Here is a 27,262-nt window from a genome sequence, read left to right as displayed (position 1 = left end):
AAACCTTTCAAATAACAGCAACATTAAATTTTACACTCTTCGGTAACTGACTGCCACCTAGTGACCCAGATTGACACTCTCCTGTTGGAAGACTTTTCTTTTTTCCTGACTCAGCTAACATGCATGATTAGGAAGTTACTATAGCAACAGCAGATAATGGAAAGGAGCGAGGAGAAAGGAAGGACATGCAGAGAATAAACCTACACCAAGCAAATGTTACACTCAACTGGCTGCACGTATGCACGAAGATTACATACGTCCATGATGTCACTCCTACCAGAATGTTAGTAAGGGCTAACAAACCCCAGTATTATCATTCACTTTGTTCTATGTTCAAGAAAGTACTCATAAGTCAGATTTCTTTCATTCACTGACAGCATATTAGCATTATGTTCACTACTGAGGCCTTTTTGTATCTGGGAAGCAAAGGCAGGCCTTTAGCATGCGTTAAACATCTTTAATGATGAATACTTTTTATGTTCAACAATACTTCTTGTAAAGTGTGAACTCATCTTCCGTTTTACAGCTACATCACATCCATCTACCAGACTTGGGGAGTAGAAAAAAATCCCTTCAGATCGTTGGTGTAAGTACAATATTTTAACATTTGTGATACTTAATGGTCACTGAAATAAATAATCAGTCATTGATTTTCCAAACTGCTTATCCTCATAAGATTTGTGAGGGGTTGCTGGAGCCTATCGAAATCCCTGAGGCGGGGGACACTCTGAACCTGCGACCAGCCAATCGCAGGGCACAATTAGACGGACAACCATTCACAGTCATCGAACTATCAACCCCAGAACTGGCACCGCGCTAACAACTTGGCCGCCGGGCTGACCCGAAACGAATATACTTTATATGAATAATTAAACACACAACTATTGAAACCACATTTGGTGACTTTTCAACCAAAAAAAAGGATCAGTTTTGACGGCAGCAGTCAATTGAATTAGCTTTTTTTTTTTTTTTTTTTGCTAAATGCAAAATTCTACTCAAATCTTTGTCCAACCATTAAATCTGAAATGGTATTCGCTGAAATGCAGCATCTTGGAAACTAAAAATACTTTTGAACTCATCTGAATGTAGAGGATGCAAAAGCATAAAACGTATAGATATTTTATCCTCAAGCTTATCCCATCATATACATCATATTTATATAATCCCTGCATCCGTGTATAGTAGGCAAAATGTAAAGGTTCTTCCTCACTGTATGTCATTGTGCAAACAAAAAAAAGTATAAATTCTAGAAAATTAAAATCCAAATTAAACAAAAGCTCAGGTCATTATCACCAACCTACCGTGATGGCCGGTGAAGTTCTGGTGTTGACGTTTTAGTGACTGCCACCCTGGAGATCAATGATGACTGGAGCCTATATCTCCGGGTGACAGCCTATGGTTGATCAGATTCATCTCTACCTTTTTGTGACTCTACCCAGTGGCCCCTGGCAAGGGCTTATGGGTACCAAGCTCTTGTGAACATGTCGAGGAGAACTGGGGCCATGAATGATTTTCCTTTTAAAAGTAGTCTTGGTGCAGATTCTTCCTGCTGGAGTCATATAGGTCCTCTGTGAACACAAAAAAATGTGGTCAGCTTACTTTGGTAGTCTAATTCCTGTTAGAGTGATAGTTCGGCATAACTTTATTGGCAAAGTTAACAGTATACCCAACACCACAACCACCACCCAACCTGATTAAAGCCAACATCATCACCATAGCAAAAACCAACTGACAATTCTTGTTCTTCACAAATGGAGACATTCCACCATTGGCATGAAGCAAAATCTGGAAGCAGGTGTTTGTGGAAGGCAATGCTCATAATACTAATGAACATGAAAGTTAATAAGTCAACTTAAACTTTGAAATAATCCCATGGTAAGAAAAATATGGCATTATTTTAGTTTCTTCCAACTTTTAGTTTTTGATGCTGTTGATCAAAATATTGATTTGTGGGGAGCTGGAGTATGTCCACCTGACTTCTAGTAAAGGTAAACTACAACCTGTACAGATCTACACTCAAATATAGTAAATCCTATCTCAGCATAGCCTATCCCACCTGACTTTGGGACATAGGCAGACTACATCCTAGACCAGGGGTGTCAAACTCGGGTTGGTTCGCGGGACGCTTTTAAGTCAACTTGATTTCACCATTTTAGATATAATATTTAGATTTTTTTTAAATATAAATGGATTAAAAGAACTGGATCAAAAGCCCTGAATATTCCGCTTTTTGTAGATCTAAAACAATGTTTATTTTAGCTTTTTTAAATATATTTTTCGATTTTACAAAAGGATTTTTGAACTAAAAACAGAAAAAAAGATTACAAAATTTCAATTATTGATTTCAAGGGGGAAAATCAGGAAATTTGATATACATCTATACTCTTCATTTTAATTTGATCCTAAAACAGAAAGTCGGCACTCATGATTCACTTTCCCGGGCCACACAAAATGATGTGGCGTGCCAGATTTGCCCCCCGGGCCGCCACTTTGACACGTGTCCTAGACTGGTCCCCAGTGAGCCAAAGGGCATCAGATTACAAAATGAATTTAAAAAAGTTTTTTTAGTATGTGCTTTAATATCGGGAAATGTATTCTTCTCCAAATCCTCAATCTTTCCAAAATGTGAAGTTTAATATTTTGTCCCAAAACATAACGTAAAGTAATAAGGATTTTAATACATTAAACTCCACTCTACAGCCTACATCTATTACACTCCTGCTCTTTTTATCCTATCCATCATAGAATCATGTCAGTGATGGGTGAAATAATAAAGGAATTAAAATGGAACATAGGTCCCTGAGGTCTGCTTTTCTGGGACGGTCACACAGAGAAAAGACCGAATACACACGTTCTACCCATGCACCCGCGCACACACACTTGAGTGTATGCAAGAACGGGCTATAAGTCACATTTTTTTCATAGTTTGGTTGGGTCTTTGTGACATGCAACAAGAATCACAATTGTGCTTATTTCTCCCTCAGTTTCAAGCGTAAATACAGGGTGCAACATCTGCAACTAATACTCAAGTTGATTTATTTAGGGTTTTCTCACTGACCACCTGTTATGTTGTGTTTTTTGTTTTTGACGCTATACTTACCTGAAAAACTTATGTTAACATATATGGCCCATGTGGCCTATTCTTCTCCATTTTATCAGTGAATAACTGATCTCAAAGTGGGAGTACTGGGTTCCCATCCAGGTCGGGGTGCTTGAACGTTTGGTCACCGGTCTTTTGGTCTCTTTTGGTCACCGGTCAAATGGTGGTATTCATGAGATAGAGTTTAATATCTAATAGAAAGAGTATAATATCTAAGAGAGAGTTAAATATCTAAGTACCGTTTAATATCTAAGTACATTTGACCGGCGACCAAAAGACCGTCGACCAAAAGACCGGTGACCAAAAGACCGGCCTCCAAAAGACCGTCGACCAAAAGACCGGTGACCAAAAGACCGGTGACCAAAAGATCGGTGACCAAAAGACCGGTGACCACACGACCGGTGACCACAAGACCGGTGACCAAAAGACCGGCGACCAAACGTCCGGTCACGCCAGGTCGGTCTACCTGTGTGGAGTTTGCATCTTCTCCCCGGGCCTGCATGGGTTTTCTCCGGGTACTCCAGTTTCCTCCCACATTCCAAAGACATGCGTGGTAAGCCGATTGGACACTCTTAGGTATGATTTTGTGTGAATAATTGTCCGTCTCCTTGTGCCCTGCAATCGGCTGGCTACCAATTCTCATCTCAGCCCCGAAGTCAACTGGGATAGGCTCCAGCATCCCCCGCGACCCTAGTAAGGATAAAGCAGTTCAGAAAATGAGATGAGAAAGAATTAATTGTCAAACGAATTATGCTAATTCAAGGTAAAATACGCTTCTGCTTACAAAAATCCGAGTTACAATACCACATCTGAAACGAACCGCCTTCGTAAATAGATGGACTAGTGGTTTAATACATCAATATTCATTCATTTTCCGTTATACTTATCCTCATAAGGGTTTATAAAGGCTATCCTAGATTACTATGGGCAGTAGGCAGGGGACACCAACAGATCGGTAAGGACAATGAGATGAAAATATATTCTCACATTCACACTGAGGTACAATTTAAATCGTTTCTACATCCTACCATTTGCAATGGTTAACCTGCTTTTGATGTATCTCTTCAAGTGGCTCTCCTTCAACAGTGTGCGAAGGTTGAGCGTGTTGTCCTAAGTACTGTCCTTATATATAGTGTACTTACACCACGTAGTGGCTAAAGATGGAACTGCATGAATAAGTAGAAAATAAACAGGCATCAAGTTGCAATAGAAAGAGCAACATCTAATGGTTTGGGACGAATATAAAGAATCTGGTGCCTGGACGACTTGATTTTTTTTAATCTTCTTTCAGTGCCTGTATGCATTAAATGCCACAAAATAAAAAGATAGTGCTAGTATTGTGCATACAGGTTTAAATGTAGGAAAGGATGGAGAAAAAAAGAGTATAATCTTGAAGCAATATAAAGAGGGAAGAAGAATGTGTCTTTCAGAAGCCCAGGGGGTATCCTGCATTCCCAGAATGCTTTGCTCTAACCTACTTTGTGTTTCTGTTTCTGTCTTTGTCTCTTTTCTGCCCTGAGTGGGCTGCTGAGTGAGTTTTTGTGTAGTGTGCGCATTTCTAGAGTTCACTTCTCTTGAAACCAGTTCGAGAAATGTACAATTTTCAGATATTGTGCTTGGCTTTAACAAGATTCACTGTATATATGTCAAATGCAACAAATAAAAATACATGATAGAAAAGATGGATAGCAAGACATTAACAATGTAGTGAGGGGAAAAAGGCAATGTGTATCCAACATGTAGTATACTACAATACGATAATTATCCATATGTGTGGGTGTGCACGAAATGTGTACATGTATAAAAACCTATTTGTGTGGTGTGATGCGGGAGTTTCATTGTTGCGCAGGCTGAATCAGCTCAGCAACACTTTGTTACCATGGAAACTAATTAGAATGTGGAAGGTGGCGTGAGAAGAACATGTCTTGTGAATTATCCTGATCAAAGTGAATATAATGAGTCAATATATGAACAGTATGTGTAGCAGCTGTGCTGTTATAACCATGAGCAAAGTTAAAGTTGATTTAAATAAAACATTTTGCTCATTATAAATTTGTTGTCAATTTGTAGTACTGTCAATAAATTTGCATCCCTATCATTTAGTGTTGATGCTAATGAGCACCCTGACTGTGTTAAAAAGACATTGAAGTGTTAGAAACATCTCGTGCATCCAAACCGAGATCTTTAAGTTATCCAAATACAGTTAAGTGATTTAAACAAGATCAAACTCGATGTTTGGGTAATTTTTTTCTAAAATATTATTTCGCTTAAAAAGATCTTGGACAATAATTTTATTGTCGGTAAATGTTTTATACTCTGAATCTTTACTCGGTAAAACAATTTTTAAAAAGATAATGTTTAACAAAAAGCCATTTATTGTATTAACACTACAGAACTGCTATTATAATGAAGACAAGATTTAAAGGTGAAAGCTCAAAAATTCAAATATTTTGCTCTTTTTTTCCATGTCATGGCAGAAAAAAATTACATCAATTTCGATGCATTTCTAAAAATATAAAAAACATTTAGCTTATTTGAAGATAAAATTGGAACAAAATATCTTCTCTGGGCATTATCATGTCATAAATTACTGCTGAATACTATAAAACCAACATGTCTTTGATATTGTTCTGTTCAGACAAACAAAAGTGAAAATTGTCATCAGCAAAGTAATGCTGTTAGCAGGGGGGGGGGGGTATCAACACTTCCTTGATTCAAAGAGGATATCACAAACTGTGTGAAAATCATCAACAACTTTAAAGGTCTGAAGAGCCAGTCAGAGGGTGTTCACTCCTGTGGATCTGTGCGTGTGTGCATGTCCATGAGCATTCTGTGTGTGGGTGGACAGTGTGTGATCAGAGTTGTCTTGCAGAAAAGAACATATCTGCATATTCAAATTCACATATAAACCAATGCAAAAAATCTCATATTTTATCATTTATCAAGACCACCAGCTATAAAAGCCACTAAAAGAAACTCTAACAGGGAAGGAGGAGAACAAGAAGAGGAAAAGTCACTGCTGGCTTGAGTCGAAGAGGTTAAAGAATCAGTAACACGGAGGAGAAACCGTGTGGGATGAATTTTTGTGTAGTGCCGCGGAAGAAAAAAAATAGAAGCAGCATGATATGATGCAAGAAATACAAGTACCATAAAGTCACACCTTGCAAAAAAACAAGTAGGATGGTGCATCTAATACATGATTTTCCATTAAATTATTTTCAGAGGCATTGCTGGAAAACAACTAACCTATGACAACACTGCCTGTACAGATGCTCCCCTATTTACGAACGACTTACTTTCCAAGCGCTTGTTCATAAATTGAAATTGTTCATAAGTTGAAATTGTTCAAATTGAAGTTGATTCAGTGCTATATTTTTTATTATAATTTATGTTTAAGGCCTATATAAGTATATTGAAGGTTTATATAAGTGCATTTGTATCTTTAAGGCTTGTATAGGTAACCAGCATTGGTTTGTACTGATTTTTTTTAAAATAAAATGGAGAAAACATACAGTACTGTATACATACATTAGAGATGGAGCGAGATTTACTAGAAACTGACGATTGCACAGTTTTCTTCTTTTTTTCCATCATAAATGATGCAGTAGCACTGAATGGCATCATTCAATTGATTTGCAACCTTTGTGCAACGTTCAATATTTGGGTCCTGCTGCTCGTTATTTCTGTTTGTAAATGGTACTGACGGTCGAACGATTCAAGTTGTAGTATTCTCGTGCAACGCTCACCACTTTCTCATGCACATCAAGCTTCTTTAAACGCAATTTTCAGACATGTTCGTATGTACCGTTTGTTCGTAAGTAGGGGAGCGTCTGTCTGTATGTGCATATTTTTCATGTAATATTTGACAGTGGAATTAAATGTTTAACTGACTCACACCTGAGTGATTCGCAAATTTCCTTATTTGTAATATTTGATCAATTTCTAGCTGTCCAAATTCAGTTCAAATGTTATTTGGCATAATGCAAAGATGAGCTGTTAGAGTATTTGCTGTATGAGTCAGTTTAGAATGTGTGCCTCTAAGTGTTCTGCTTTGCACGCCTGAAAAGTCCGACTACTTGACTCCCTGTTACATTTTGTCAGGTGCTCTTTTAGCTGCTGTTTTTGTGCTCAAAAGCAATAAAATTGCGCCAAACCAATAAAAGTATGACTTCGTCCCCATCTCTACGCATTTTTGTGCAAATGTATTGAGGAGTTTCGCACAAAAAAGTAGTGTTCTGCCATAATATTGTAACATAAATGGCAACAATAGACACATCATTGCTTGGGATTAAAAACACTGTATAGCCTCAATAGGTTTGTGGTCACTCGCACAAGTTGCAGTTGTTATTTTTTGTTAACTGATCCACTTATTTTCTGGTATTATCATCTGATTAGACAGAAAATGTCAATACTACACGTACACACCCTTTAGAAAAGGTAAATTTCTGCTTGATGTTTTGGGAAATGCAGCGTTGCAGACTTGAAAGGAGAACAGGCCATGGAAGTAAAATGGCAAAGATAATGGAACCGTCCTTCACGTTGTTCTTTATCAGTGTTCTCGAATGCGGACCAGTTTTTGAAAACAGCAAATTTACTAGAATCAACAAATTTAAAAAAAATGTGATTTCAAGCACACTATCTTTAAATGTAAAAACAGGTGGCTAGTATACTATGAAGAATGAACATATTTTTTTGCAGCTGTATTAATGTACACATGCACCAAACACGGAATTTGTAACCATACACTATCCCTGAAACGTATGAGCAAAGCATACACACAAAAGTGAAATTAAGCAAAGCAGCAAACTAAAACAAACCCTGACAGATATCCCTGATTACTGGATTAAATCTGGTTGAATCTCCACCTTTCAGATCCATGCTGGGCTCCTTTGACTTTCCCATTGTAACTCTTGCGGGCGTTTGCATCCAATGAGCCCTATTTAATTGGCCTCATAGAAGTCACCAACTGTAGTCACTCATAATCACTCACAAGAAGTTAAGAGGCCATGCTTCGAAGCTCATTTCACTGACACAACTTTCTAAGTCACCAAAATTGCCCATTTGTGTTGCTATATCTATATTTTTGACCCAGCAGATTTGATCAATTTTTCTGTTAACCCACAATAAAGTCACAAAAGAACCAATCTTCATGAATGTTTTTTGTGACAAAGAAGTATCTGTTCCAATCACTCTATCAGAGAAAAATCCGAGTTGTAGAAATAACCGGAAACTCAAGAGAGTCATGACATTATGTTCTTCACAAGTGTATATAAACTTTTGACCGCAACTGTATAAACTGCAAAATAAAAAAAATTACAAGAGCACAAGGGGACAGGCAACCATTCACACTCACACTATAACTTGGGGCAATTTAGAGTGTTCAACTAGACTGCCATGCATGTTTTTGGGATGGGGAGGAAACCAGAGTAACCAACAAAAACCCACGCAGTCCCGGGGAGAACATGCAAACTCCTTAGAGGAAGGTCGAAGTCCTCAGAACAATTGATCCCTTGAACTCAGAAATGCGAGGCAAACCTGCTGAACACAGTCAACAGCGCCAATTACTATGAATAATATGATCAAATATTTTTCTCCTATAACTCTTGTGTGGGTCACTCTACAACATGGAATAATTCATTTTTCCTTTTAATGCATTCCTTTTTCATATTTTATTTTTTTTGTATTTTTTTTTTTTACTTAAAACCCAGTAAAGCTATATTCTGTGTAACTTTGCCAATGCTTTTTGCCCACTTTCTTGACTCACATGGCTTACTGTCTGGGCTTGTGTGTCCTCTGAGTATTTTTGAAGGAAGTGAGTCAGACTGTTGGTCAACAGTGGCCACTGGCGATTCAGACAGGCAGACGATGTGGTTTTGACCGAGGCATTTGAGCGAAGATAATCAACATCATTTTGAACCCTGAAATTTAAACCCAGTTTACTAAAGCTAGGAAGTTAGGACTTGTTACCATCCGAAATCATTAACCCAAAAAAAAAAAATATTATAATGGGACCAACACGCACTCAATTACAACAAAATCAAAACAAGCAAAAACTTAACTCTTGCTCAAAAGTTATCCACGTTATAATCTTCATTAATTCATTTTCAACAAAGCTTATCCTGATAATGGCTATGGGATGCTGGAGCTTATCCTAGCTGAGTTTCAGGCAAAATACAGACTACACTCAAGACTGGGTCATTTCAATGCAGCTACAGCATCAGTTTTCTTTTTAAATCATATTTAGTTTGAAACAACAAGGGCCAAAGATTTATTACAAGCAAGGCCAGTAACTACCAATGTGTTATGAGCTCATTATGAAATTGATATGCAAGGCAATCTCAACCTCTCTGACTGAAGTAATGAAATGCAATAAAAAGAAGAAACACTCAAACATACAACATTTCGAACACAATTGCCCACAATTCACTGTCACTGACAAACGACAAGAAGCAGTAATTACGGAGAAAACTATGATGAACACTGTATCCAGCCAATGATATGATGCAGCTGTCTTTGGGTGAAAGGCAGACTACACCCTAGACTGGTCGCCAGTCAGTCGCAGGGCACCCAGAAAGACAAACAACCATCGGTACTCCCAATCATACCATCAACAGCAGAAATTGAACCTGAGCCTTACCGAAGTCGAACCTTCACACCATAAGGTGGCTCTTTATTCATAGATATTAATCATTAAATTTTATTATGAGTAGATCATTTATGGGTAGTAGACATGGATCTGCTAATGGAAGGTGGGATACTGGTGTCTGCTAATAGCGAGTATTTAGATGTTGCTCACACTGGTCCTCTGTGCGCTCAGACATGAAAAATTTTAAGGAATATTGGTGGTGTATAACCTGCAATAACTGGAGAAAACCAAGACAGGCATGGGCAGAACATTCAAACTCCACCAAAGAGGAGGGCTGCAGCCCGGCATTGAACTCGTGATCTCAGATATGTGTGCCTTAAGAATAAAGGGCCAATTGAATTTGAAAAAAGAAGAGTAAAAACACAAAACTGCTTCCCTAACATATCTCTTGGCGGTGAACAGGTGCATTTTTTTTACTCAAAAATGACTCACAGGTTGAATTCTGAAGTCTTCTATGCCACTGCGCTGCATTCTGTTTACTGAAGCAGAAAAGAAGCCTAGATATCCGCAGTAGACAAATTTGTGAAGATGTGTTGTTCCATCCACTGCTGGCAGTAACATTGAAGTCAGAAAGTGCCTAAACATCTCTGGAATGAACCGAAGTCTCAAACTAATGCAATGCTAGCATACAACTTGCTTCTCATGAAAAAAAGTTCAGAAATAAATGACTTTGTTGCATAAACACACCTGATCCCAAAGGCTAGTGTCCTCAGATGGTAAAGAATAGGGCTCCTGCTGGGGAAAGCAGTTTAGCAGAAAGTCCCTGATGGTGCAAAATTGAGCCCTTAGGGCACAGGGGAAGCAGCTGTCATCTTACCCGAGGTCACTCACAGTTTTAGGGAAAGCCTGGTCGTGCGTATTTTTATTTAGTACAATGAATTGCAGTTCAGGACAAGATCTGATGACACTAGCCCGGAGAAAACCCACAAAAGCCCAGGGAGAACATGCAAACTCTTGACAGTGAGGAACCACCTGGGATCAAACCCTCGACCCCAGAACTGTAAGGCCGACGCGCTAAACACTGCTCCGCCAAACCGCTTACAATAGTAGACATACTGTAGTCAAACATTATAGCTTTAAATCAAAAGGTAAACACAATTATTGCCTGTTTATGTTAAAACTCCCTGATGGGGATGAAGCATTATGTAATTGATACTCCTCCTCCTCTTATGCAGCTAGTTCACAGGCCCTCGTATCAAATGCTAAAATATGGATCATATGCAGTTGTGGCAAAAATAGTGGAATATTGTCTAGTATATTTTTTTTAAATTATTTTTACCATTTACTATAGTGATACTGTATAAAGAATTTCAACACCCACACAGTAAAGAACCTTTCCTTCACTCCCACGCACATATAAAACATCCAAAGCTTGTCCCAATAAGTCATAGCATTGCCATTAAGAGTTCAACAATAAAGGCAAGGCCAAGACAATCAACTCTCACCAAGAATTATCTCTTCTTATTCCACCTCTTTTCCTTAACTGGCTTTTTCAAGGAATCCCATGTTCATCTTTTCCAATAAGAAAGGCAGGGAAAATTTGAAAGAACAAGCATCCTTCTTCCTTGCTTCCAGATTCTTCAGTCTCCAGTTAGAAGTGGGAGCATCAGAGATACGCTGCTGCGCGCTCCGCTGCAGGAGACTCAACGTCAATCACAAGGGTAACCTTGGAAACCACTCTGCCCGCCCTTATCCTGTCCTGATTGGTTGCCCAATGGCGGACTCAGAGTCACAAGTCAAAATGGATCCACAGTTGGAGATTGATAGCTGTGTCGAGATCATGTACAGAGCCAAACAAACAGTGGCAAATGGCGGCACTTGTGAGAGATATCGGTCTCTCCCTCTCTCCTGATGCTGGAGCCTTGATTTAATAGTTGCCTAGCAACAGATGCGAACAGGGATGTGAACGTATGCCGCCAAAGCATGAAAGATGTGGGAGAAAGAGAGGAAGGAGTTCAAGTCCTTAAGACACTCTCTCTCTGTAGAGGTGTGTTGAATATTTTAGTTTTCTGCAGCAGCTTCAGTTCAACACATCCTCAACAGCATATCTAATAGGAGTACTGCAAATGGTAGAATAAAAAAACACACCCAATTGACCATGCAGCATAAAACAACTACACGCTCAACAAATGAAAGCTGCAAATAATCCCCTTCAGATAAACCATACACGACCATGAACCTTTCCATTCGGGAACTGCGTTTAAACAAATGAACAGACATTGTAGGTGGAAAATTGAGGTTAGACCATCCGTATTTAGGAATGCATTTGACGATGGTGATCAGACTATTTGAGGGTTAACATGGGCAGGTTTGCTGAAAGAGTGTGTAGGAATTACATAATGTTGAAGCAGGAGTGCTTTTTCGTTCTTACAAAAAGCACTGGGGAGCCTGAAAAAAATGACTTATAGGCTAAGGTGTACATGTGGGCTATGCAGCCTGATTTGACACATTTGATAAAGGCCAGAAATCATAAAAAGATTGAAGATAGAAACTTAGTGCCCAAGTGTCTTCACTTATCAGCATGAAAGTCAACTCATACAAAAATTAGTACATTGCTAATAAATTGTGCAATCTTTGTATGAATCGAGTTGCATAATCAAAGTCAAAAGTTTCAACTTTGATTATTTGAATATGAAAATAATGTACAACAACTAAGTCATTATCCTTACACTTTATTATATTATTACTAGTCTGCATTTAATTGATAGTAACACAAGGAAACATTACTAGGGAATTATGACTAAAAATAACAATGTCTTAAACCTGTATTTCATGTAGTGTGTCTGTAAAACTAAGGATTTCAATAGGAAATGTACCTTTTTGAATCTGTTGTTTAATTCGAGGGCCACGTGGTAGTGAATGTCAGGTAGATAAAATTACATTTATACATAACCTTTTTTTGTCTTTTCGGAAATATTGGTTATTTTTAATACTTTTCATGTGCAAGTGCAAATTACTTTTGATATTGTACTTCAAAATAATTTAATGTATGTTTTATTAGAACACTTACTGTTCTACTTTGATGCAACTTTTAATATCAAGGCTGTGCATTTTGCATTTTTTGTCAAAAAGTTGATTAACTTTTCAGTACTTGGTTTGTGAGACTGAAGAAAAAGGTTATTAAGGTATTTACCTCCTCTGCTGGAAAAGTGCCGCAAGTGCAACTTCCATTAGTAAAGAGTCCTACACTCAACGTTTTGGGGAAATACAAACATCAAATGGTTATAATCGAGAAATTAATACGAATTATAAATTTTGTTCATTATTTCACCATTGGTTTAAAATCAAATTAGTTAAACTGACTGTGCTGCATCAGTTGAAATAAAAACCTGCACCCACAGCACCAAGGAACAAATTGCTCAGCCCAGGTTTAGACTGATGACCTTTACTCAATGTGCTTGCCAAATCAGTGTAAAGAATTGTAATGTATTCCAATTGGATCCAAATCAGATGCAAATTGAGAACTGCACATAAATTACTAGGATCACCCAAACATTTAAAAAAGGGTGCCAACAGGTTTTAAGAAAATTACTCAAAGCGGGCAAGGTTAACAAAATTCTGTTAGATGTAAGGATTTTTTGTCATTAAATCCCATTATTGCAAAATCTGTGTAAGATAAGTAATTCACCTGGAAGGCAAATAAATTCATCTCAAATATTTGCAAATAGTTTTACTGCAAGTGTACAAAACTGGAGACAAAATCTATGAAAAGGGGATCTTATTTACAACAAATGTTTGTAAGTGAATTGAGGAAGCATACTGTTCTCAGCCCCGGCCGGAGGTGTGGCTTGTCATACAGAAGAATGGACAGCAGGCTGCAAGAAATGAAATGTTGGCTTAGTACAAATAACTTTCAGATTCATGTGTTTAGTATTTTGTCAGCAGCATTTCATTGCACAAATAAAAAAGGTGTGGACACCTTTAGTCAACAAAAGGCTATGCAACAACTAAAAAAAGTGATCATGTGAACAAATTGTTGCACTCATCACAAAAGGTTTCCATGCCATCTTTGAAGGGAATCTGAAGTGGGATTTTCAAGCAGTCAGGGGGAGTGGGTGAACTTTACCTTCATTCTAGCTAAGGGCCCCCCAATTTATATGGTAGCCTTCGCAATAAACTAACAGTGCTAGCTTTAAACGTATTGCAGAACAATACAAGCCTATCACTCGCCTCCTGTGATTTTTGCTCCTCAATTCCATTGTTGGCACTAGAATTTCCACCGCAATAAATTGTGGCTTCCTGTTTGGCCTGCTTAGCATCAGTGTCCTTTATTGGAGTGTTCTCCTCTGGTTTCCTCTGTGTAAAAATATAAAGAAAGGTGGGAAGGAAGACAAGACTCAAAAGCCTTAAAACTGCATTCCAGTTCAATTTCTTCTGAGAAAGTCATAACCACTTGCATGCACTTTGAGATAATGAAGGGCTGCTACAAAATCTTTAATACAACTACTATTCATTCCCAAAAGGCAAAGGACACTCCAAATCACAGCACCAACCACCTCACTACAATGGGGTAAAGAGCACATAACAAACATCTTGCTTTGAAACCTGTCAAAGCCTGAGAGATCAGCACAATCACAATGCGTTTCCCATTTTGACCATAAAAGTATACATCTAGAAACTAATGCCAAGTCCAAACAACTCATCTCACCTTCTTCCTGACAAGGTGTGAAATGTCTGAGGCCATTTTGGAAGACGATGCACCATCAGCTGGTTTTTCACGGTTCTGAAATTAAAAATTAGGGGAGAAAAATCCACCAGTTCTGAATTTAAAACACAAATCTTACCTGTGTGGGGAGAGAAAATGCTGAAGGAGGGGCTTTGTTTTCACTGAGGACCTCCGATGAGGTTGAAGCACCACCCTGAAAGAGGCAATTAGCCAAACTTAATTAAACAAGTAAAAGTTAAAGAACTCTTCAAATCAATATATTGAATATTTTGTTAATTTCAGTGTGAACCTACAAGAGTCTGCTGGATGGCCAACGAGGCAGCACTGGCCGTTTTCTGGGTCTCCAAAGCATCCTCAATTTTTTCTCTTATGTCAGGTAGAAGCAGTTTAAGATCTTCTATCTCCGTTCGTGCCTCGGTTGTCGTTTCTTTGCCATCTGCAGCATCAAGCAAGTCCTGCAACATGGCTACACAAACAATTGGATTTAGTTTGAACCTCTGAAGTTTCGTTCCAATTTTTTTTTTTTTTTTTTTTATACTTTATTTACAAAAATGCTCTTACCAAGGCGGGTTTCAATTACTCTTATGGAACTGTTGTAGTGCTGAATTGCTAGGCTGTACTGATCCATGTAACATAGTGTTGTGGCAACATGATAATGGGTCTCTGCCAGCAAACGGCTATGAGAAGGAAGATGCTTCAGCTGCAAGGTCAAACATTCCTGAAAATCTTCTAGTGCCTGAGGATAGTTGCCTTTGGGAGACAGCACAGGAGTTAACTTTGAATATTTTTGTGCACTGCAACAATGATGCCATCAAAAATCAATTGCTGCGTCTTCACCGACCAATCAGGGAAGGCATAAAGACGAACCTTAAGATTTGCATTGTGATCTCAAACTGAAGTGTGTTATCCCACAATCTCACATTTAAAGCATAAATAAATCTAAATTTGGAATCCCCAGCCTTCAGTATTGTTCCATGTTGTGCCTCAAAGTTACTGTGAACTATAAAATGCGAGTAGGAAATAGCTGTAACAGAAGTTCCATTCAAGAGCTTCTCAAATTAATACTCAAGACTCCCAATTAGAGGTTCACCTCTTCAAACATCTCTATGAAATAGGTAGGCAAACATACCCGTTTCTGCACCAACTTCTCCAAGCTTCAAGAAGGCCTGGGCGGCCATTAGCTGGTCCTCTTTACTTTCCTTTCTGAATTAATTTGAATAAAATAAGATTCCAACATAATGATCCAAAAAAAAGGACTATCCATTGCATCTGATAATTACCTCTTGTATATAACTTTTGCCACCTCTAGCATTTCCCATGCTAATTGCAGATTTCCAACTTCATCCTCTTCCTGAGCAACAAGGGGGAAAATAAGAAAAAAAAAACAGGGGCAGGAGTTGAGTGAAATTACCTTGTTACCACTTCCATCCCCTTCCTCCTCATCGTCATCGTCCTCATCATCATCACCATCATCTTTATGAACAAGAAAATAATTCATGTTTACAAGCAAGAAAAATGCACAAAAAACTGTTCAAGATTACAATGTTGAAAATTATGATTCTATTCAACACCAGCATGTGAACTACCAGTTAACGGCAAAAAAACACCAAGTATTGTGACGCACCAATCATGCAAAAAGAATTAGTGCTTTGAATGATAAGGTCTACTGCCTGCCCTCTGTCTCTTCAGTTTTGGAGTCGTCATTCTCTTCATCTGTTTCAGTCTCCGCACCAGTGTGTTTTGGAGGGGAGTCGGTCTTTGCCATGCACTTGTTACCAGGGGACTCCGTGAGGCTTTCCCCAGTCCCGTTCACAACTCCATCTTCTCGAGCTCCCTCAGTGAGATTTCCCTCATCTCCATTCATTTGGGGAGCAGGAGGCTTTGCCACATCGTTTTCTAGCTTGACCTCCGTGCTGCTCTCCAAGCTCCCGGATTCAGGCTTTGAATCTAATGCCTCAGACTTCTCGGCCATTGCATCATACACCTGCCTTCGTAACTCACTGCGAGTGTTTTCTGCACCAGAGTGGCATATTAAATTAGTTTGGCTCCATTTTCTCGGAATTACTAGAAATGACACTTGGCAATACGAGCATAATCGTATTATTTAGTTCCAGAATAAGCATGATAAATACCAATGAGGCATTTAAAATGGTAAACAGAGCTAGTCAATATATTAAATTAGGATACCTTGGTTCATTTTTGCAGAAATGCAATCTTTTACGGAATGACAATCAAAACGGACGGAAAAATACCAGTGTGCAGTAATTCGATTTTATAATGGGTCAACCAGAATAACGAAAATAAATCTAATGGGGTGTCAAAAAAAAAGTGTTAAAAATGGCCCGAGAGAACCATACGATGTCATTTAATTACTATAGTTTTATAATGGCCAACACTGGCAGGATTAGTTTTGCTGCTACACTACTGTTGCAAGACTTTATAGCAGGTTGTAGTGGAATTAGGGTTAATGTTATGGTCAAATGTCTGTTTATAATGTAGCCACAGAACACCATTAACCTGCACCAGACTCTCTCCATGAGGCAATGACAAACAAGCAAACATGTATTAACTGAATTATAAAATTGTGCGAGAATAATCATTTAGAGATATATGGATGATTTTATCCTCTAGTTTTCTAACCTACAGAGACTAATATTGAACCCATACCGTCAAGGTTGTTGGCACTCTCAATATTGGGGTCACTCGGCTGTACCTCATCTTCAGATTCTTCTGGGACTCCTTCCAGTGCATTTCCAAGGACAGTGTTCTCCATCCTCCACACACACAAAATGGTAAAACTGATTAAATGATTATATGGCAACACTGAACCACATCTATTGACATTTCAAGCGCTTCCAGTTGAGCTTAGGGTGAAAGTTGGGTCGGGGTTGTAAGTGTTTGGTGGCAGATGGTGATTTCAAGTCAAGATTTTACCCAAAACATGAATGGAATATTTTCAACATACAACAATAACATTCACATGACAAGCTGCATTTCAAATAACACTGGGGACAATTGCTGATTTTCATGATGACTGAATTGTCCATATCACTGGCATGATTATGACCAAAAAAAAAAAAAAAAAAGTTTTTTTCTTCGATAGCTTGTCAGTTGACAATGATGTTACTACCTGGATAGAACTGGAATTATTATCAGAACAGAGTTCAATGAACATCACAATCCTACTGGTTTTTCGTTTTGTCAATTATTTATTTCCCCAAGATTAAGGCATTACATATTTATTTTATTATTATATATATATTTTTTTAATCGGAAACAATGACTTCATTTTATGATAGAATATACCAATCTGACAGTAAATGCAAGACAAATGTTATAAACAACTTGATTACCTGGCAAGCTCAAGTAAGGACTTCCCACAAAGGAAAAAGGCCTCACCGCACTCATCTGCAGTGTCTCCATACCTGGCAGCGCTAACATGCAGATAGAGAAAAATATCATTAAAATTGCATGTCAGTCATCTATAAATCCAGATAACAGATTACGGGCTTACAACCCTGAAAAGCGCCCAAAAGAAATAGGACATTTCTTATCAACGGAACTGAAAAGATTTTCTTATTTTTGTCAATGAAAGCTGATTTAGTAATTTTTCTCAAAATTTAATTTCATTTGACAACGCAGAGGACACCCCGAATCTGTGGAGACCCAATCACAGAGCACACAGAGACAGCCAACCATTCACACTCACATATACCAAGGGGAATGGTCAGAGAATCGGTCTTAACTTCACACAGTGAGGACCCAGGCTGGGGTCAAAAGCTGACCTCAGAAATGTAAGGCCACACCCAAACCACTCATTTAAATTAGCAGATTTATTGGAAAACAGAGGGCAAGTAAATAGGAGCCAATTTGTAGACCAATGCCAAAACTCATTTGGCAATCAATTCAACAATCATTTCTACCAGTTCTACTTTAGCAGAAATTGAAGAACTGTAATATTTTGTTTAATTGGACAAATGGAGGGGCAGCCCAGCAGAAGAGTGGTTTGTACATCGGCCTCAGTGGGAGACGCGGGTTCAAATCCTGGTCAATCCACCTATGTGGAGTTCGCATGTTCTCCCGGGCATGCGTGGGCTTCATATGATAACCCCAGTTTCCTCCCACATTCCAAAGACAGGCATGTTAGCCTGATTTGACACTAAATTGCTCCTAGGTATGAAAGTGAGAGTGAATGGCTGTCCATCTCCTCATGCCCTGCAATTGACTGGCCACCAATTCAAGGCGCCCACCACCTCAAGTCCGAAGTCAGCTGGGATAGGCTCCAGCACCCCCACAAGCCTAGTGTGGATAAACCAGTTCCGAAAATGAGAGATGGACAAATGCTTATCCGACAAAATTAAAATTTTTATGCATACTCACAGCATGCCACAGGCTTCCTGAAAGACGGGAACCGCAGAGACAACATCACCCATCACTAGATGTCTGTTCCCTGTGCCAATGAGTTTCTTTGCCTCCTCCAAGACGTCAACAGAGCTGTCAAAATGATATAAACAGTGGAGCAGTGGTTCTTAACCTGGTTTTGCTCGAACCCCAGGGGTTCAGAGAAGCCTCTGTCACGGAGGTCAAGACAGATTGACTTATTGTCTATTCACAATGACATGCCCTGCTTGGCGGCCACTGGGTGCAGATGGTCACGTGACATTGCTTAGCCAATCAGTGCTGCACGGAATTTGTAGATCTTGAATTTGAAAATAATCACATTCTATTTTACATTAAAGTGGGGTTCGGTGAATGCGGACATGAAACTGGTGGGGTTTGGTGAATGCGCAATGGAAAATAGTGGTGTTCGGTAGCTCCAACAAGGTTAAGAACCACTGCAGTAGAGTCAAAGTCTACTTCATGTCCTCGTGAAGGCCCAGCGAGTGAGGACGCTTGGACGCTCACCTATCCGTAACAGCTGCTGACGACGAACACGGCTTCTCGTCCATGTTGCTGAAAAACAAGTACATCTCATATTGATTTACAACTTAATGAGTTAACATTACCTAACGTAACGTTTAATCGATTTACTTATTGACGTTTCGCGCCGCCGTTGCGACCATGTATTATTAGCTATTGCGCTATTTAGTTAGCATAAACGTTTTACTTATTGACATATTGCACCAGGGTTGCGACTATATATTAGCTATTGCGCTGCTTAGTTAGCATCTGAATTGCTACAGGATACAATGCAAGATACATTTAGTTAACCATTTATATTCTGCACGAACATATTTGCACGTGCCAATTGTTTATATGGTGACAATGCGAGGCTAATAGTGGTAGCAAGTGTAATGATTGTGCTCCGTACAATCAAATGCAGAATTACAAGTGTTACCTTCCAGAACTTGACGCAATGGACGCTTCTTCTGGCATCTTCCGTGGTCTTGGCAGAAGAAATAGTCCAGGTAAATGCACCAAAAAACGTGACGGTGGAATAAGTCTTGTGTGGTGTGTTAAAGCGTCTGTTGGCGCGCTTAAATAGAGGAAAAAGAGGCACTCTATTTCCGCCCAACTCTGAACGCGGGAGATTTTCTTTAAAGGGGCCGAATCACAATGCGTGATGACGTTGAAGGAGTTGTAATAAGAAACTCAAAATCAATTTGGACCATTATATTTGTATTCATCGCGCGGGGCGTGTGCGTTATTTCAATGTGCAATAAATTTGTGTATGATAGTTACTGAAGACAGAAAATATTGATAAAAATCTTGATATTTTCCGAGTCTACCATGTGCCTCGATAGCGCAGTAGGCAGCGCGTCAGTCTCATAATCTGAAGGTCGTGAGTTCGATCCTCACTCGGGGCATTCGTATTTTACTTTGCTTAGGAATAATAAAACTGCCTATAGAAATGTTAACTACCACCGTCACCACCACACGCAATTTTAATCCAAAATTCAATTAACAACGATTGGCTATTCAAAGGAGGGTCAGATAACAGAAATGGCTTTTAATTTTTCCAAAACATTGAAACAAATGTGCACTGGTTTGTTACAATTTCCTTGAAAATTTAACCGCTCACTTAAAAAAATATTTAATTTCACTGCCATCTCGAGAGCTACTTCAGTGAAGTATCTATATTGGAATTTGCTGAGTTATGTTAATCAAATCAATCAAAAGCCAGTATTGTCATCAAACACAGCTACATATAACGAAATTAGTGGTACTACTCCACAAAAGGCGTTTTCCATTAAAAAAGAAAAATCATAAATAAGAAAAGTTAACAATATAAAAATCCTGACAAGGTAAATTCTAAAATATTGCACAATATAAGATATTGAACATTGTTATTGCATAGACAGGATTGTGTGTCGTGCTAATGAATGTGCAGAGTCCGGATGGCTGTGAGAAAAATATTGTCACAGTGTCTATTTATCCGTGTTTTGATCCCAGATTAAAATCGGATTGATTTTTTTTATTCCAGGTTCACTATATGAACAAGTCCCAATGGCGCAGTAGGCAGCGTGTCAGTCTCATAATCTGAAGGTCGTGAGTTCGACCCTCACTTGGGGCAATGGTTTGATGATATATTTCTTGTAACTTTGGCCACTCACCTTTGAAAATCAATTTAATTCCACTGTCGTCTCAAGAGTTACTTCAGATAATTACCTGAATTGGACTTCGCTGAGTTACGACAATGGGACGTTTTGCTTACTAATATTACCAGTGAAGGTAAACACCACACAGTTTTAATCCCAGATTAAAATTGACAACTATTGGCCATAAAAAGGAAGGTGGCTAATCAGAAATTGATTTTTTTATTCCAAATTTACAATACAAACAAGCCTCAATGGCGCAGTAGGCAGCGTGTCAGTCTCATAATCTGAAGGTCGTGAGTTCAACCCTCACTTGGGGCAATGGTTTGATGATATATTTCTTGTAACTTTGGCCACTCACCTTTGAAAATCAATTTAATTCCACTGTCGTCTCAAGAGTTACTTCAGATAATTACCTGAATTGGACTTCGCTGAGTTACGACAATGGGACGTTTTGCTTACTAATATTACCAGTGAAGGTAAACACCACACAGTTTTAATCCCAGATTAAAATTGACAACTATCGGCCATAAAAAGGAAGGTGGCTAATCAGAAATTTATTTTTTTATTCCAAATTTACAATACAAACAAGCCTCAATGGCGCAGTAGGCAGCGTGTCAGTCTCATAATCTGAAGGTCGTGAGTTCAACCCTCACTTGGGGCAATGGTTTGATGATATATTTCTTGTAACTTTGGCCACTCACCTTTGAAAATCAATTTAATTCCACTGTCGTCTCAAGAGTTACTTCAGATAATTACCTGAATTGGACTTCGCTGAGTTACGACAATGGGACGTTTTTCTTACTAATATTACCAGTGAAGGTAAACACCACACAGTTTTAATCCCAGATTAAAATTGACAACTGTCGGCCATAAAAAGGAAGGTGGCTAATCAGAAATTGATTTTTTTATTCCAAATTTACAATATAAACCAGCCTCAATGGCGCAGTAGGCAGCGTGTCAGTCTCATAATCTGAAGGTCGTGAGTTCAACCCTCACTTGGGGCAATGGTTTGACCATATATTTCTTGTAATTTTGGCCGCTCATATTTGAAAATCAATTTAATTCCACTGTCGTCTCAAGAGTTACTTCAGATAATTACCTGAATTGGACTTCGCTGAGTTACGACAATGGGACGTTTTGCTTACTAATATTACCAGTGAAGGTAAACACCACACAGTTTTAATCCCAGATTAAAATTGACAACTATCGGCCATAAAAAGGAGGGTGGCTTATCAGAAATTGATTTTTTTATTCCAAATTTACAATATAAACAAGCCTCAATGGCGCAGTAGGCAGCGTGTAAGTCTCATAATCTGAAGGTCGTGAGTTCAACCCTCACTTGGGGCAATGGTTTGATGATATATTTCTTGTAACTTTGGCCACTCACATTTGAAAATCAATTTAATTCCACTGTCGTCTCAAGAGTTACTTCAGATAATTACCTGAATTGGACTTCCCTGAGTTACGACAATGGGACGTTTTGCTTACTAATATTACCAGTGAAGGTAAACACCACACAGTTTTAATCCCAGATTAAAATTGACAACTATCGGCCATAAAAAGGAGGGTGGCTAATCAGAAATTGATTTTTTTATTCCAAATTTACAAATCAAACAAGCCCTAATGGCGCAGTAGGCAGCGTGTCAGTCTCATAATCTGAAGGTCGTGAGTTCAACCCTCACTTGGGGCAATGGTTTGATGATATATTTCTTGTAACTTTGGCCACTCACATTTGAAAATCAATTTAATTCCACTGTCGTCTCAAGAGTTACTTCAGATAATTACCTGAATTGGACTTCCCTGAGTTACGACAATGGGACGTTTTGCTTACTAATATTACCAGTGAAGGTAAACACCACACAGTTTTAATCCCAGATTAAAATTGACAACTATCAGCCATAAAAAGGAGGGTGGCTATTCAGAAATTGATTGTTTTATTCCAAATTTGCAATGCAAACAAGCCTCAATGGCGCAGTAGGCAGCGTGTCAGTCTCATAATCTGAAGGTCGTGAGTTCAACCCTCACTTGGGGCAATGGTTTGATGATATATTTCTTGTAACTTTGGCCACTCACCTTTGAAAATCAATTTAATTCCACTGTCGTCTCAAGAGTTACTTCAGATAATTACCTGAATTGGACTTCGCTGAGTTACGACAATGGGACGTTTTGCTTACTAATATTACCAGTGAAGGTAAACACCACACAGTTTTAATCCCAGATTAAAATTGACAACTATCGGCCATAAAAAGGAAGGTGGCTAATCAGAAATTTATTTTTTTATTCCAAATTTACAATACAAACAAGCCTCAATGGCGCAGTAGGCAGCGTGTCAGTCTCATAATCTGAAGGTCGTGAGTTCAACCCTCACTTGGGGCAATGGTTTGATGATATATTTCTTGTAACTTTGGCCACTCACATTTGAAAATCAATTTAATTCCACTGTCGTCTCAAGAGTTACTTCAGATAATTTCCTGAATTGGACTTCCCTGAGTTACGACAATGGGACGTTTTGCTTACTAATATTACCAGTGAAGGTAAACACCACACAGTTTTAATCCCAGATTAAAATTGACAACTATCAGCCATAAAAAGGAGGGTGGCTATTCAGAAATTGATTGTTTTATTCCAAATTTGCAATGCAAACAAGCCTCAATGGCGCAGTAGACAGCGTGTCAGTCTCATAATCTGAAGGTCGTGAGTTCAACCCTCACTTGGGGCAATGGTTTGATAAATTATTTCTTGTAACTTTGGCCACTCACATTTGAAAATCAATTTAATTCCACTGTCGTCTCAAGAGTTACTTCAGATAATTTCCTGAATTGGACTTCGCTGAGTTACGACAATGGGACGTTTTGCTTACTAATATTACCAGTGAAGGTAAACACCACACAGTTTTAATCCCAGATTAAAATTGACAACTATCGGCCATAAAAAGGAGGGTGGCTTATCAGAAATTGATTTTTTTATTCCAAATTTACAATATAAACAAGCCTCAATGGCGCAGTAGGCAGCGTGTAAGTCTCATAATCTGAAGGTCGTGAGTTCAACCCTCACTTGGGGCAATGGTTTGATGATATATTTCTTGTAACTTTGGCCACTCACATTTGAAAATCAATTTAATTCCACTGTCGTCTCAAGAGTTACTTCAGATAATTACCTGAATTGGACTTCCCTGAGTTACGACAATGGGACGTTTTGCTTACTAATATTACCAGTGAAGGTAAACACCACACAGTTTTAATCCCAGATTAAAATTGACAACTATCGGCCATAAAAAGGAGGGTGGCTAATCAGAAATTGATTTTTTTATTCCAAATTTACAAATCAAACAAGCCCTAATGGCGCAGTAGGCAGCGTGTCAGTCTCATAATCTGAAGGTCGTGAGTTCAACCCTCACTTGGGGCAATGGTTTGATGATATATTTCTTGTAACTTTGGCCACTCACATTTGAAAATCAATTTAATTCCACTGTCGTCTCAAGAGTTACTTCAGATAATTACCTGAATTGGACTTCCCTGAGTTACGACAATGGGACGTTTTGCTTACTAATATTACCAGTGAAGGTAAACACCACACAGTTTTAATCCCAGATTAAAATTGACAACTATCAGCCATAAAAAGGAGGGTGGCTATTCAGAAATTGATTGTTTTATTCCAAATTTGCAATGCAAACAAGCCTCAATGGCGCAGTAGGCAGCGTGTCAGTCTCATAATCTGAAGGTCGTGAGTTCAACCCTCACTTGGGGCAATGGTTTAATAAATTATTTCTTGTAACTTTGGCCACTCACATTTGAAAATCAATTTAATTCCACTGTCGTCTCAAGAGTTACTTCAGATAATTACCTGAATTGGACTTCCCTGAGTTACGACAATGGGACGTTTTGCTTACTAATATTACCAGTGAAGGTAAACACCACACAGTTTTAATCCCAGATTAAAATTGACAACTATCAGCCAGAAAAAGGAGGGTGGCTAATCAGAAATTGATTGTTTTATTCCAAATTTGCAATGCAAACAAGCCTCAATGGCGCAGTAGACAGCGTGTCAGTCTCATAATCTGAAGGTCGTGAGTTCAACCCTCACTTGGGGCAATGGTTTGATAAATTATTTCTTGTAACTTTGGCCACTCACATTTGAAAATCAATTTAATTCCACTGTCGTCTCAAGAGTTACTTCAGATAATTTCCTGAATTGGACTTCCCTGAGTTACGACAATGGGACGTTTTGCTTACTAATATTACCAGTGAAGGTAAACACCACACAGTTTTAATCCCAGATTAAAATTGACAACTATCAGCCATAAAAAGGAGGGTGGCTATTCAGAAATTGATTGTTTTATTCCAAATTTGCAATGCAAACAAGCCTCAATGGCGCAGTAGGCAGCGTGTCAGTCTCATAATCTGAAGGTCGTGAGTTCAACCCTCACTTGGGGCAATGGTTTGATAAATTATTTCTTGTAACTTTGGCCACTCACATTTGAAAATCAATTTAATTCCACTGTCGTCTCAAGAGTTACTTCAGATAATTACCTGAATTGGACTTCCCTGAGTTACGACAATGGGACGTTTTGCATACTAATATTACCAGTGAAGGTAAACACCACACAGTTTTAATCCCAGATTAAAATTGACAACTATCAGCCATAAAAAGGAGGGTGGCTAATCAGAAATTGATTGTTTTATTCCAAATTTGCAATGCAAACAAGCCTCAATGGCGCAGTAGGCAGCGTGTCAGTCTCATAATCTGAAGGTCGTGAGTTCAACCCTCACTTGGGGCAATGGTTTGATGATATAATTCTTGTAACTTTGGCCACTCACATTTGAAAATCAATTTAATTCCACTGTCGTCTCAAGAGTTACTTCAGATAATTTCCTGAATTGGACTTCCCTGAGTTACGACAATGGGACGTTTTGCTTACTAATATTACCAGTGAAGGTAAACACCACACAGTTTTAATCCCAGATTAAAATTGACAACTATCGGCCATAAAAAGGAGGGTGGCTAATCAGAAATTTATTTTTTTATTCCAAATTTACATAACAAACAAGCCTCAATGGCGCAGTAGGCAGCGTGTCAGTCGCATAATCTGAAGGTCGTGAGTTCAACCCTCACTTGGGGCAATGGTTTGATGATATATTTCTTGTAACTTTGGCCACTCACATTTGAAAATCAATTTAATTCCACTGTCGTCTCAAGAGTTACTTCAGATAATTACCTGAATTGGACTTCGCTGAATTACGACAATGGGACGTTTTGCTTACTAATATTACCAGTGAAGGTAAACACCACACAGTTTTAATCCCAGATTAAAATTGACAACTATCGGCCATAAAAAGGAGGGTGGCTAATCAGAAATTGATTTTTTTATTCCAAATTTACAATACAAATAAGCCCTAATGGCGCAGTAGGCAGCGTGTCAGTCTCATAATCTGAAGGACGTGAGTTCAATCCTCACTTGGGGCATTGGTTTGATCATATATTTCTTGTAAATTTGGCCCCTCAGATTTGAAAATCAATTTATTTCCACTGTCGTCTCAAGAGTTACTTCAGATTATTACTTGAATTGGACTTCGCTGAGTTACGACAATGGGACGTTTTGTTTACTAATATTTCCAGTGAAGGTAAATACGACACAGTTTTAATCCCAGATTGAAATTGACAACTATTGGCCATTAAAAGGAGGGTGGCTAACCAGAAATAGATTTTTTATTCCAAATTGCTCATTTAAACAAGCCCCAATGGGGCAGTAGGCAATGTGTCAGTCTCATAATCTGAATGTCGTGAGTCCAATCCTCACTTGGGGCAATGGTCTGTAATATATATTTGGCTGCTATGACCGTGTAGCCCCTACCAGATGGCAGCAGGTTGAAGAGCTGGAAGGTGGGATGTATACTGTCTTTTATGATGCTCTTTGCCCTTTTGTGGGAACTGGGAGTTGTAGATGATGGACAGGGTCTTTTGAGTAGTGTTGATCACCCTCTGCTGGCTTTTTCGGTTTGCTTCTATACATCTTTAGCACCACTTAAAGGCTGAACTGTAGTCGATGAAGAGCATCCTGACATAGCTTCTCTGTGCTCAATTTAGCTCAGTACAGCGTGGAAGTTATTGCATCTTTTTTTTAATCTATTTGGCCGGTAGGCAAAGTGATGTGTGGAAGTACCCATTTTTCAAGGCAATTAATGATAATTGGTGAGATTTCTACTGGGCGGAAGTCATCCAGGTTTTTTTGTGGATAAATTGTCGGGCACTGGGATGATAGTGGCCATTTTTAGGCGGGGTGGGATGGTGGCTTCTTGTTGTGAAAGGTTGAA

The 27,262-nt window shown here is 38.7% G+C and overlaps 2 protein-coding genes and 18 non-coding genes across 22 annotated transcripts in view; 18 read left to right on the top strand and 2 right to left on the bottom strand.

Moving 5' to 3' along the window:
* Positions 1-11,556, bottom strand: part of lrrc7 (leucine rich repeat containing 7) — a 73,457-nt gene extending 61,901 nt beyond the window's left edge. Inside the window, exons 1-2 of the mRNA XM_077717089.1 lie at positions 11,192-11,556; positions 1,302-1,568 (exon numbers count right to left, since the gene is read on the bottom strand). The gene's annotated coding sequence lies outside the window, so the exon portion shown is untranslated. The remainder of the gene's footprint in view (positions 1-1,301; positions 1,569-11,191) is intronic.
* Positions 11,557-13,401: 1,845 nt separating this feature from the next.
* LOC144197164 (nuclear autoantigenic sperm protein-like) lies at positions 13,402-19,918 on the bottom strand. 3 transcript variants are annotated; one of them, XM_077717782.1, is made up of 15 exons: positions 19,751-19,918; positions 19,318-19,365; positions 18,793-18,906; positions 17,766-17,846; positions 17,080-17,186; positions 16,087-16,425; positions 15,824-15,885; positions 15,693-15,763; positions 15,542-15,615; positions 14,974-15,162; positions 14,706-14,878; positions 14,531-14,605; positions 14,395-14,469; positions 13,917-14,042; positions 13,402-13,561 (listed from the first exon to the last, which is right to left on the bottom strand). In XM_077717782.1, exons 1-15 carry the CDS (start codon positions 19,786-19,788, stop codon positions 13,538-13,540), a joined length of 1,596 nt encoding a protein of 531 aa, XP_077573908.1. In that variant the 5' UTR covers positions 19,789-19,918; the 3' UTR covers positions 13,402-13,537. The 3 variants fall into 3 exon arrangements, with proteins under 3 accessions (XP_077573908.1, XP_077573909.1, XP_077573911.1); XM_077717783.1 differs by lacking the exon at positions 13,917-14,042; XM_077717785.1 differs by lacking the exon at positions 16,087-16,425.
* Positions 19,919-20,146: 228 nt separating this feature from the next.
* On the top strand, positions 20,147-20,219 carry trnam-cau (transfer RNA methionine (anticodon CAU)). Its single transcript has one exon. It is a non-coding gene; the product is annotated as a tRNA-Met (tRNA).
* A 634-nt stretch (positions 20,220-20,853) lies between these two features.
* trnam-cau (transfer RNA methionine (anticodon CAU)) lies at positions 20,854-20,926 on the top strand. The gene has a single exon. It is a non-coding gene; the product is annotated as a tRNA-Met (tRNA).
* A 270-nt stretch (positions 20,927-21,196) lies between these two features.
* Positions 21,197-21,269, top strand: trnam-cau (transfer RNA methionine (anticodon CAU)). The gene has a single exon. It is a non-coding gene; the product is annotated as a tRNA-Met (tRNA).
* Positions 21,270-21,539: 270 nt separating this feature from the next.
* On the top strand, positions 21,540-21,612 carry trnam-cau (transfer RNA methionine (anticodon CAU)). Its single transcript has one exon. It is a non-coding gene; the product is annotated as a tRNA-Met (tRNA).
* Positions 21,613-21,882: 270 nt separating this feature from the next.
* Positions 21,883-21,955, top strand: trnam-cau (transfer RNA methionine (anticodon CAU)). Its single transcript has one exon. It is a non-coding gene; the product is annotated as a tRNA-Met (tRNA).
* Positions 21,956-22,225: 270 nt separating this feature from the next.
* trnam-cau (transfer RNA methionine (anticodon CAU)) lies at positions 22,226-22,298 on the top strand. The gene has a single exon. It is a non-coding gene; the product is annotated as a tRNA-Met (tRNA).
* A 270-nt stretch (positions 22,299-22,568) lies between these two features.
* trnam-cau (transfer RNA methionine (anticodon CAU)) lies at positions 22,569-22,641 on the top strand. Its single transcript has one exon. It is a non-coding gene; the product is annotated as a tRNA-Met (tRNA).
* A 270-nt stretch (positions 22,642-22,911) lies between these two features.
* Positions 22,912-22,984, top strand: trnam-cau (transfer RNA methionine (anticodon CAU)). The gene has a single exon. It is a non-coding gene; the product is annotated as a tRNA-Met (tRNA).
* A 270-nt stretch (positions 22,985-23,254) lies between these two features.
* trnam-cau (transfer RNA methionine (anticodon CAU)) lies at positions 23,255-23,327 on the top strand. Its single transcript has one exon. It is a non-coding gene; the product is annotated as a tRNA-Met (tRNA).
* Positions 23,328-23,597: 270 nt separating this feature from the next.
* Positions 23,598-23,670, top strand: trnam-cau (transfer RNA methionine (anticodon CAU)). Its single transcript has one exon. It is a non-coding gene; the product is annotated as a tRNA-Met (tRNA).
* Positions 23,671-23,940: 270 nt separating this feature from the next.
* trnam-cau (transfer RNA methionine (anticodon CAU)) lies at positions 23,941-24,013 on the top strand. Its single transcript has one exon. It is a non-coding gene; the product is annotated as a tRNA-Met (tRNA).
* Positions 24,014-24,283: 270 nt separating this feature from the next.
* Positions 24,284-24,356, top strand: trnam-cau (transfer RNA methionine (anticodon CAU)). Its single transcript has one exon. It is a non-coding gene; the product is annotated as a tRNA-Met (tRNA).
* A 270-nt stretch (positions 24,357-24,626) lies between these two features.
* Positions 24,627-24,699, top strand: trnam-cau (transfer RNA methionine (anticodon CAU)). The gene has a single exon. It is a non-coding gene; the product is annotated as a tRNA-Met (tRNA).
* Positions 24,700-24,969: 270 nt separating this feature from the next.
* Positions 24,970-25,042, top strand: trnam-cau (transfer RNA methionine (anticodon CAU)). Its single transcript has one exon. It is a non-coding gene; the product is annotated as a tRNA-Met (tRNA).
* Positions 25,043-25,312: 270 nt separating this feature from the next.
* On the top strand, positions 25,313-25,385 carry trnam-cau (transfer RNA methionine (anticodon CAU)). Its single transcript has one exon. It is a non-coding gene; the product is annotated as a tRNA-Met (tRNA).
* Positions 25,386-25,655: 270 nt separating this feature from the next.
* On the top strand, positions 25,656-25,728 carry trnam-cau (transfer RNA methionine (anticodon CAU)). Its single transcript has one exon. It is a non-coding gene; the product is annotated as a tRNA-Met (tRNA).
* A 270-nt stretch (positions 25,729-25,998) lies between these two features.
* Positions 25,999-26,071, top strand: trnam-cau (transfer RNA methionine (anticodon CAU)). The gene has a single exon. It is a non-coding gene; the product is annotated as a tRNA-Met (tRNA).
* A 270-nt stretch (positions 26,072-26,341) lies between these two features.
* On the top strand, positions 26,342-26,414 carry trnam-cau (transfer RNA methionine (anticodon CAU)). The gene has a single exon. It is a non-coding gene; the product is annotated as a tRNA-Met (tRNA).
* Positions 26,415-27,262: the final 848 nt, after the last annotated feature.

This window comes from Stigmatopora nigra, chromosome 5, assembly GCF_051989575.1.
Source record: "Stigmatopora nigra isolate UIUO_SnigA chromosome 5, RoL_Snig_1.1, whole genome shotgun sequence".
NCBI lineage: Eukaryota > Metazoa > Chordata > Actinopteri > Syngnathiformes > Syngnathidae > Stigmatopora > Stigmatopora nigra.
Note: the sequence above shows the minus strand (reverse complement) of the source record. Positions and strands in the feature narration are given on the sequence as shown.

What these genes read in the sequence shown, in the direction of transcription:
- LOC144197164 (XM_077717782.1), bottom strand. Translation starts at nt 19,788, where the DNA reads ATGCCAGAAGAAGCGTCCATTGCGTCAAGTTCTGGAAG. An exon ending in CAAAACTGAAGAGACAGAGG is followed by an intron (nt 15,886 to 16,086) that starts GCAGGCAGTAGA and finishes TTGTTCATAAAG; the next exon opens with ATGATGGTGATGATGATGAG. An exon ending in TGGCCATCCAGCAGACTCTT is followed by an intron (nt 14,606 to 14,705) that starts GTAGGTTCACAC and finishes TGCCTCTTTCAG; the next exon opens with GGTGGTGCTTCAACCTCATC.